Source organism: Cervus elaphus, chromosome 1 (genome assembly GCF_910594005.1).
Source record: "Cervus elaphus chromosome 1, mCerEla1.1, whole genome shotgun sequence".
In the NCBI taxonomy this organism is placed as follows: Eukaryota; Metazoa; Chordata; class Mammalia; order Artiodactyla; family Cervidae; genus Cervus; species Cervus elaphus.
The window spans coordinates 72,723,948-72,735,183 of record NC_057815.1 but is presented as its reverse complement, the minus strand read 5'-3'; the positions used below and the strand labels follow the sequence as shown (position 1 = coordinate 72,735,183).

General features: G+C 40.7%; 1 protein-coding gene across 1 annotated transcript; it reads right to left on the bottom strand.

Moving 5' to 3' along the window:
- Window positions 1-660: 660 nt before the first annotated feature.
- On the bottom strand, window positions 661-1,582 carry LOC122706114 (RWD domain-containing protein 1-like). The gene has a single exon (XM_043921227.1). It carries the CDS (start codon window positions 1,550-1,552, stop codon window positions 839-841), a length of 714 nt encoding a protein of 237 aa, XP_043777162.1. The 5' UTR covers window positions 1,553-1,582; the 3' UTR covers window positions 661-838.
- Between the last annotated feature and the right edge of the window lie 9,654 nt (window positions 1,583-11,236).

The following is an 11,236-nucleotide window of genomic DNA, read 5'->3' as shown; positions in this document are numbered from 1 at the left end:
AGAGAGATTAAATAATTTCCACGATCATACAATCAATAGTAGTAGAGCCAGTATGCAAATTCATACATGCTTACTTGGAATAGAGTACATGCTTTTAAAATCACTAATAGGAATGGCTACTATGCCTCAAGAACACTAAGTGGTACTGTTTCATGCAAGTCCTTTCTTCAATTTCTATAAATGCTACCATTTGTAGCATTCTGCAACGTGACATGACGAAAATCTTTTTATATTTATCTTTATTGATTTATATAGATCTAGTATTTTCATTTTAATTGCTATGTATTAATCAATTGTATAGTTATAACACAGCTATCTATTTCCTAGACTATTTTTTAAATGTTTCTAAAAAGTTGCTATCTGACAAGGTACTAATAGGTTAAATAAACATTGGAGTTTTTAAACGAAAGTTCAGACTATATCATGTATCTTCAAGGAGTGTATATTACTGAAAAATTTATTTCAAAATAAATAAATAAAAAACAATTTCCCTCCATTGTTCAAAGAACCCATCACAGTGACTGGAAAATATCTTATTTAGACAATAGACACTTTGACTATCTTTCCTAAAATTTGGGACCAACCCAAGGCAGTGGATTGTTCTTAACCAAATCAAAAGTACTGTATGCTTTTTGAACACTACTTGTACACTCAAAATTCTTTTTTTTTATTTGAAATTTTTAAGATCAATTTATTAAGTTCAATGATGAAAGCCATCAGAAGAATATTCTCCTGAAAATTATTTTTTTCTTAGAAAAAAGAAAGGAAAATCAACACCCTCTCAGCATAGCCACAGATGCTGTGGCAGTCAAGCCTCTCTGCAGACGGGAATAGTCCATCAGTTGGTCAAGTCACTCTCCCGGTCAGCAGGATTGTAGTCTGGATCATCTTCATCGTCCTCCAGCTCCAAGTCATCCATTTCCTGGAACAAAGACTCATCTACCTCCACGTTGTTTCCGGCATCTTCCAAGAACTGGATATCAGATGTGTCAAGATTATGATCTGTTTCAAATAGTTGTCTCCCACTTAATTTATTTTTTCCTGCTTGCTCTTCTTCCTTTATCCGTTTCGTTTTAATTTCCAAGAGTTCTGCATCAAACTTGGCCTTCCAATTTAAGAAATCCCCAATTAATAACGGCTTCTCGGCTTCTTCCGCTTCTCTTTCTTCTTGTTTCTTTTCTTCTTCTCTTCTAGTTTTCATTTGATCTACTATTTCATTTAATTTCTCTTGCACGGCTGTCACTAAGGTGGAGATCATCACCATTCCAAGGTTTTCTTCTGCCTGTAATGCTAATAATTTTAAAATGTCTGCTACATCATTATCTTCTAGATTTAACTGGGCGAATATTTCATAAAGGGGAGCTTCATCTGGGTATTTTTCACTGTATGTAAACTTGAGGGTTGTCTGGACAGTTTCATCATTTTCTCCAGCCTCAGATGTCACAGTAATGGTGAAGCTGGGTGGATTTTCTGATAATACTGTGAAGGAGTCAGGGTAGATGGACTCCAGAGCCTCCAGCTCGTTGCGCTGCTCCTCGCCGTAATCTGTCATCGCGGCCCTCGCTGCAGCCCATGGATTGCCCGGACACCCAGGCGGCGTAATGCAGCCTGGACCGCGGCCGCGCTGGGAGAGCGGAGAGGCCTGGGGCCCACAGCCAGGCTGGGCCTGCTGAGCAACAACCCCCTCAAAATTCTTTTTATACTTTCCTATATTATGGAAGAATATTTTACACACTAACAAGTAAATGGAAACATCACTAACTGATAACTATACTATTATTTTTATTTTTTCAGGTGGTGACTGCAGCCATGAAATTAAAAGATGCTTGCTCCTTGGAAGAAAAGCTATGACAAACCTAGATAGAATATTAAAAAATAGAGACATTACTTTACCAACAAAGGTCCGTCTAGTCAAAGCTATGGTTTTTCCAGTAGTCATATATGGATGTGAGACTTGGACTATAAAGAAAGCTGAGTGCCACAGAATTGATGCTTTTGAACTGTGGTGTTGGAGAAGACTCTTGAGAGTCCCTTGGACTTCAAGAAGATCTAATCTGTCGATCCTAAAGGAAATCAGTCCTGAATATTCATTGGAAGGACTGATGCCGAACTTGAAACTCCAATACTTTGGCCACCTGATGTGAAGAACTGACTCGTCCTAAGGACCCTGGTGCTGGGAAAGATTGAGGGCTGAAGGAGAAGGGGATGACAGAGGATGAGATGGTTGGATGGCATCACCGACTCAATGGACATGAGTTTGAGTAAACTCCAGGAGTTGGTGATAGGGAAGCCTGGTGTGCTGAAGTCCATGGGGTCGCAAAGAGTCAGACATGACTGAGCAACTGAACTGAATTGAATTTATCAAATATTTACTAAGCATACATAATATGTTAGACACTTTCCTAGCAAAATATACTAACTCTGCCCCCAAATGTAGTGGGGGGATATCAAGAACAGAGAAAAAAAATTAATACATAGAATAAAGGTTTCCCAGGGAATGTTATTAATTCAAATCAACATTTCCCAAGGTACAATTCTATAACACAAAGTTACCCAAAGTTTCTTTCATGAAGTATTAAAAGACATTAAGTGAAGAAAAAAAGAGATGCTTTTTGGTCAAATAACTGGGGAATCCTGGGACAAGCCAACTTAAACACATTTTCTTATTGCACAGATTTAAGTTTTAAATCTAGAAAATAAAAATTTAAAAATCAACAGAACCCCTCGGTTCCCACCTGAAGAGGAGATCAGTTTTTAATTCAGGAATTTGGTGAGTTAAGGTCAATCAGTAGTGAGACAAATTGAGTCTATTCATTATATTAAACACTGGTGACTCAAAGGCAGAAGCCAGGTATCTGAAACTGACCCAAATAAATAATATCTAAAATATCATTGCCCAAATGGTGTGCTGCATGGCACTAGAAATGTGAGATCTCTCTCTACACACACATACTCAAACACACACACGTGCATGTACTAAATACATGCATGTACACACACATCCATGACTAAATGAATTACTAAATCCATGAGCTGAATAAATTTGGAAAGTAATGTTTACTATGTCATTCTATTAAAAACCTTTAAAAAGGTCCTGGAGCTTTTGAAAATGTTGCATCATGTTTATAAAGTGGCAGAAATGAAAATCAATTCTCAACCTGATTTTCTATTTATTCCCCAAGACTGGCCTTGCCTCTGCCATACAAAATAGAGATCTACCTTTTGAATGCCAGTTGGGATCCAATCTTTCATTCAACCAGGAAATGCTCATTGATCAAAAGATGTTAAGATACACCCAGCTGGATATGTGAGACAGAGTCCTGGAACCGAATGTAAATTGTCAGCTAGGACTGTGGCCAATGTGGATGTCCTTATCAGGAATCTCCCTTTGCTGACTTTGGGACTCAAAGGGTTACTTGAAAGGTCCATAACAATCTTCTCTCACCCTGCAGGAGACCTACACTACAGGCACTTAGAGAAATCTGAGTGTTCCGGCAATTTATGCCTGTATATGTCATTAAATAATAACCATTTTGCATAGAAATAGAGTTTCTTCACAGATTTATGAACAACCCCTTGGCCTCTTAAGATGACATGCACGAGGCTGAGACAAAATGATACCAAATTTTATTTTATAAACCAGCTAAATTATGGGACCTGATAGGCTTTACTGCCCGAGATTGGCCACGCTTGTGGCCACTCTGGGGAAGCAGATTGTTCCCTGGTGGCTGCACTGCACTAGCTTCAGTTCCGCCTCTTCATTCTCCCTCATTGTGTTTTTATCCTGATTCCCTGGTGCTCTTTCCCATGAGTTACCTTCAGCCCATGAAGGAATTATCTCAACTGTAGAATTTGTGACTGCAAAAAAAGTCTAACAAAACATGTAATTTTATTTTACAGACCAAGGAATTAAGATGAAGAAAGGCTAAGGGCTTGTCCAAAATCTCACAAGAACAAAGGAAGCACTGGAAACTAGTCACTTTGGGTGTAACAGTGTTGAGATACATGGGGACATTAGCTGCACCGAAATGAAATGGCTGAAATGTCATTTAAGTTTTATGCAGAGATTTTTTAAGTGCAAGCATTTAAGGGGTGGTTCATGCACAGTCTGCAACCTGTGTCATCCAATAGTAAAGCAGTCACTTCCTAGATCTTGTTTTATTCAGAATGGTGCAGGGCAACAAACAAGCATCTATACTTTGGAAGAAAAATTCACATGGTTGGTTTCCTCTCCTTCAAGTCACAGCTAAACCAGCACCCCTTCAGAGAACCCTTTCTGGCCTGGCCACCAAAACACTCCCTGTGGTTCTGTATCATATTACCCTTTTATTTCCATCTTAGTACATATTGCATCCAGAAAATTAATTTACTTGCTTATTGTCTCTCCCTGCACTGCCACCCCCTGCATTGGAACATACAATCCTAGTCTCTCTTTTTACCATTGTGTTCCTGTTGCCTAATAAAGCATCTGGTTCAGAGAAGACACCCAGTACCTGAGTGGGTGAAGCCAAATCCAGATGGCAAATGGGCGGGGGAGAGACAAGATAGCTACAGACCTCTTGTGATCTATGTAGGTGACTGACGCAAGAAGACCATCAAGGAGAACTTCTGGACAACAGGGCATAGCCCTAATGGAAGGTAAGCAGTCAAGAAAAGGGTAGACAACAGAGGTTGGATCGTGGAGGATTAGATCCAGCCAGGGGAGAGGAGGCGGGGAATGGGGGGGCAGTCAGGAGCCCTGGGAGCGGAGCTCTTCCTGACTCAGCAGAGTAGGAGTTGCCTACGGAGGTGTTATGCAGCTTGATCTTTGTTTAGACTGAGAACAAAAATGTTTCTGAAACACCAAAATCCTTTTCTCAAATCTCTATGTTGCCACTACCTGGGCTCTCTCATCTCTGCCGCCCTATGATGCCCCCGTCCCCAGCATGAGTCTCCCTTTACCAGGGGAGGAACTATGGCACCTCAAGTGCATCCAGCCATAATTCACTTCTCCGCTGTGCCTTCTCCATCTAATGTCCTCTGCAGTAAGTAGAATCACGGCCCGATGACCACTTAGAAGAGTTATCAAGGGGAATCCTTAAAGGCAGCCTGCCAGAGTCTGGGAAAAGGAAATTTCAGGTCAGGCCACCAGGGAAGAAATCCATAGACGCTTTCCCCAAACAGGACTTAAGGTTTTAAAAATGTCCTGAGGGCAGAAAGTACATCTGCTGTGGTAGTTTTCTGCACCTCCTCCTCCCCAGCAGACCTAAAGCTTCACGTTTTTTGCTGAGCCATAAACCTCAGCTTTATCATTACCCAAACCACAGAGCCCAAATGCTTGTGTTTTACCCGTCTCCAACGGCATGCGTTCCCCACACCAGCTCCTAGAAGGATAAACTAAACCTGTGGCCAAATAGAGGGGTAACAATTTGCAAATAGCTGAGGGTGAATGAGGTTCTGGAGTTGCTACAAATATGTAGACAATCAGGCGCCTTTTGAATGTACGGAGAGCCACAGCACCTTAGTCAGATGGAAAGACTGAGGTTGGGACTAGCTCTGGAATACAAAATTACCTAGTTACTGGAGACGGTCAGCCTCTGAGGCTTTCCTGCCTACACTGGAAATGGCACTAATGTACTCCTGCACATCTTAAGAAACAGGGCTGACCTGCAGTGAGGTCAGGATCTCTATGCTTCTCTTATTAACTGATTCCTGATGGTTTCTGCCAATCTTTAAGTGAAAATGACTGTTTTCTCCATTATATGAACTCATCCTATTTCTGAACTCTTTACTAAATTGAGTTTAATATTGGAGGTACGCATGGTAGATTAACGCAGGTCAACAGAAGGGTATCTAACACTGGGGAGATCAAGGAAGCTTCCTGGAGAGGTAGATAACCGAGCTGACTTTTATAGTATGTGTAATGCTCTTGAGACAGAGAAGAAAGAAAAAGGAAAGAAAGGTTTCCCATGTACAGAAACACAAGTAGTTGCCCAAGCACCAACCTCCCTATTCATTTAGCTTCATCCAGTCCATAGACATTTACTGAGAAAGGAAGTATAGCATAGTGGTTAAGAGTACTCACTCTGGATTTGGATCTGCCTGGTTTCCAGTCTCAGCTCTGATATTTCCTAGTTGTGCAACCTTGACAAGTTCTTAACCTCCCTGTGATTCTACTTTCTCATCTACAAAATAGGGATAATAATAGAACCTCCCTTCTGGGATTGTTGCACAGAATAAGAGAATGAATATGTGTAAAGTGTGTTACAGAAGTGTCTGCTATTATTACGCTTGTTATTCAGTGCCAAATATTTGCTAGGTACTGGAAACAAAAAGATGAATAACAGGCATAACCTCTGTCCTCACAGAACACATCGTTGTTTAGGAATATGTAGGTACAGTGAAGGGGGAAGTATGGAGTGCCATCATTCATTATACAGCAAAGAGCACTATATTAATAAACAGAGGCTAGATTAAGTCAAGGCATCAAACAACCCCCAAATCTTAGTGGCTTATAAGATTAACCAAATGAGTACACTTCATATTACTGCTAGATGGCTGGAGCTGTGCTCCAAGTCTTCTCAATCAGGGACCCAGACTAACTAGTTAGGCAGTTGCCTTGAGAGAGAGAGGTAGGTATTGTGAATTACATACTGGCTCTTAAAAGTCTCTACCTGGGTGTGCCACACACTGTTTCTGCTTACATTTCGTTGGCCAGTGCAAGCCACGTGATCACAACAAACTTCAAGGTTGAGGGAACATGCAATCCAACTATGTGCCCAAAAGGAGAGAAATGAGAGCATCTGTGGATAGCCTTAATAATGGCCACCTAAGTTAGCATTACAGGGAGAGAAACTTCTTTTGGGAAGTAATATTTTAGCTGAGAGCTCACAGTAAAACAGGAATTAACCTCTCACAAGATGGGATGGGGTGATTCCAGGCATGGTTTGAGAAAACTAATTAGGCAGAGTTCAGTAGTGAGGTGGCCAGAGAGAAGGCTGAGAGGTTGTCAGGCCAGATTGTATAGGACCTAGCACACTATATGTGGGGTAAATTGAATGAAAATCATCTCAAAGCAATATTCTGTGCATGTTAAGTTGTTTCAGTCATGTCCAACTCTTTGTGACCCCATGGACTGTAGCCTGCCAGGCTCCTCTGTCCATGGAATTTTCCAGGCAAGAATGCTATAGTGGGTTGCCATTCCCTTTTCCAGGGGATCTTCCCGACCCAAGGATCGAACCCACATGTCTTTTGTCTCCTGCATTGGTAGGCTTGTTCTTTACCACTAGTGCCACCTGTAAAGCCCTTTCTTGAAGCTAAGATGGCCACAAATATGTTTGAGAATTAGATTTGCATTTTAGAACATAGTTTTGTTTGTGATATGTACAATGGATTAAGATGACTAGACAGGAGGTCTAGATCAGGGGATACTGATTAGGACAATCTTGCTGGGATGCAAGATGAACCAAGAAAGAAACATGTGATTAAATGTAAATCTAAGGAGCATCTTAATATAAGCAGAGCATCAAGGATGGTTGCCTACTTTCTGATTTGTCAATCAGTAAGATGGTGATACCATTCACTGAAGAGAATATATAGGATGAAAGGCAAGATGAAGAGTTTAGCCTTAGAGAGATTGATTATCCATGATAGGCTTCTAAGTTATCCAAGTAGAGATATCTCAAATGCAGCTAATTTGTAGGTGTGGGAATCAGAAGGGAGGCCTGAGTAAGAAAAATAAATAAAGGAGTCATCAGGATATGAAGGTTAACTGAAGACATAGGTGTAATAATACTGTTCTGGAAAGAATGTGCAAATAAAAAGAGAAAGGCGTAGGCTCCCTTAAAGAACATCAGTGTTTAAAGGGGAAGAAAGTCTCAGCAAGGAGGCTTAGAGAGATGTCTGGAATGGGGCTTGGGGAATAGGAGAGAGCGGTACCAAGGAAGTAAAATGAACAGAATATTTCATAGGGGAGGATCATTAGTATGATGCTGCTGGAAGATCAAGCAAGAAAACAGCAAATAGGAAATTTCTGATAAGTAAATGCCAATTGGAAATTGGCAAGAAAGAGTTATTTGGCCACGTTGTCAAGAGCAGCACTAGTGTAATGGTGAAGGTGGGAGGCAGATGACATAAAAAAGATAAGTAAACAGGAGAGAAGGAAATAGAGTCAGTGTGGCCAGTGTTGCAGAAGGTTGGCTTTGATTGGGAAGAAAGGTAAAAGGGATCTATTTTATGAAGCATGCTGTGCTAAGGCGCTTTTGTCATGTCCAGCTCTCTGCAACACCAGGCTTCTCTGTTTATGGGATTCTCCAGGCAAGAATACTGGAGTGGGTTGCTATTTCCTTCTCCAGAGGATCTTCCCGACTCAGGTATCAAACCCATATCTCTTGCGTCTTTTGCATTAGGAGGGGGGTTCTTTACTACTATCGCCACATGAGATTAAATCTAGGACATTTCTCCTGCCTTCCAGGAACTTAAAATCCAGTAGAAAAGAAAAGATAAATCCACAGTGAAGAACAATAAGGCAATGAGACACTGAGTTAGACAGTTTGGAATTCAGAGGAACTAGTTCTCCTTGGTGATAGGGTCCTCAAGGAGAAGTCTCAAAGAGGAAGCTGTAATCTGGTCCCCAAAGAAAGAGTAGACCTTTAGGAGGAGAGGACATTCCTAGAAAGGGAAAGAACATACATAAGCACACAGACATGTGATAGCATTTGAGGAACAGAAAGTAGTCCAATCTCACTAGAGAGGAATAGTATATTTAGAAAGGAGTCCGCATTTCATAATTTTCAAAAGGTACCCTGGGGAGCTCTAAAGTTCCCACAGAGGTGTCCACAAGTAAATATTCTACATCAGGGGATGGTAAACTATGGACCATGGGTCATATCTGGCCTACTGGCTATTTCTGTAAATCACATTTTATCAGAACATACCTGTTCCTTACATACTGTGGATAACTGCTTTCACAGTGCAATGGCAGAGTTGGGTAGTTGAGACCAACACTGTAAGTTCCATAAAAGAAAAAAATAATTACTATCTGGCCCTTTCCAGAAAAATCTCATCAACTCCTGTTCTAGGTAATGGAGGTCTTTCTGTTCATATGCTTAAATCCTTTTCATTTATTTTCATCATTTTTAGTAGAATCCTTTGTAAAATACTTTAGATGGTCCTCGCATAGACAAAAGATGACAGAGTTACATGAACTAAGGCTTTCTGCACCATTTTACAAATGAAATAAATGCCTTGTTTTCTTTTTTTCTAAAGAAAAATAGGATTGAGCTGTGCTGAGATGACTCCAGCATTGTTGTAAACTTAAACTATGGCACAAGGTTGCCAAACAGGAATGACTGCAGGCAAGCTCTTTGGTGCTCACCCATATCCGGTTTGACTCGCCTCCTGGCACAAGGGAGGATGACACTTGCCTGCCCCCACCATGCATGTTGACAGCGTTAGATGTTTAGTTCTACTCAGTGGTAGATGTGTGTGTGTCACTTTTGGACAAAAACACTTAATTGCCCAGAGGGAGGCTCACAGGGATAACTATGCCCTATCCCAGCCCTCAGTGATAATGTGTTGAGAGAGCCAAGTGTACAAATATGCAGTAGCCTACATCAGTGAGGCTCCATGTAGAGACTGGTAGCCTAAGAGAGCTGCCCAGATCAGGAGCAGCCCTTACGTAAGGAATCATCCCTTTTAATGTTAAGTTCCTGAGATTTTGATAGTGTTTGTTACTGCAGTGTAACTTATCCTATCCAGACTAACGCAATGGCCTATGGAATGTTTGTCAGCAGAAGAATGCTTTCCTCCATGTTATAGCATTCCAGACCCACATACTTTAAAGCATTTCAATATTTGAAACTTTATATTTTCTCCCTTCAATACCAGGCTGTCATTTTAAGCCATTATCAGTATGTTCCATATTCACATTCACTTATAATTTGTTGCTCCTAATCTTCTGTTGCTCCTAATCTTCCTAACCCCATGGAAAAGAAATGCAAAAAGGCAAAATGGTTGTCTGAGGAGGCCGTACAAATAGCTGTGAAAAGAAGAGAAGTGAAAAGCAAAGGAGAAAAGGAAAGATATTCCCATTTGAATGCAGTGTTCCAAAGAATAGAAAGGAGATGTTGTGAAGTAATTAGCCTCCAACTAATAAAAAAAATTAAAAAAAAAAAAAAAAAGAAAGCCTTCCTCAGCGATCAATGCAAAGAAATACAGGAAAACAACAGAATGGGAAAGACTAGAGATCTCTTCAAGAAAATTAGAGATACCAAGGGGAACATTTCATGCAAAGATGGGCTCAATAAAGGACAGAAATGGTATGGACCTAATAGAAGCAGAAGATATTAAGAAGAGGTGGCAAGAATACAAAGAAGAACTGTACAAAAAAGATCTTCATGACCCAGATAATCACGATGGTGTGATCACTCACCTAGAGCCAGACATCCTGGAATGTGAAGTCAGGTGGGCCTTAGAAAGCATCACTACGAACAAAGCTAGTGGAGGTGATGGAATTTCAGTTGAGCTGATTCAAATCCTGAAAGATGATGCTGTGAAAGTGCTGCACTCAATATGCCAGCAAATTTGGAAAACTCAGCAGTGGCCACAGGACTGGCCACAGTTTTCATTCCAAACCCTAAGAAAGGCAATCCCAAAGAATGGTTAAACTACCACACAATTGCACTCATCTCACACACTAGTAAAGTAATGCTCAAAATTCTCCAAGCCAGCTTCAGCAATACATGAACTGTGAACTTCCAGATGTTCAAGCTGGTTTTAGAAAAGGCAGAGGAAACAGAGATCAAATTGCCAACATCCTCTGGATCATCGAAAAAGAAAGAGAGTTCCAGACAAACATCTATTTCTGCTTTATTGACTATGCCAAAGCCTTTGACTGTGTGGATCACAATAAACTGTGGAAAATTCTGAAAGAGATGGGAATACCAGACCACCTGACCTGCCTCTTGAGACACCTATATACAGGTCAGGAAGCAACAGTTAGACCTGGACATGGACCAACAGACTGGTTCCAAATAGGAAAAGGAGTATGTCAAGGCTGTATATTGTCACCCTGCTTATTTAACTTATATGCAGAGTACATCATGAGAAATGCTGGGCTGGATGAAGCAAAAGCTGGAATTAAGATTGCTGGGAGAAATATCAATAACCTCAGATATGCAGATGACACCACCCTTATGGAAGAAAGTGAAGAGGAACTAAAGAGCCCCTTGATGAAAGTGAAAGAGGAGACTGAAAA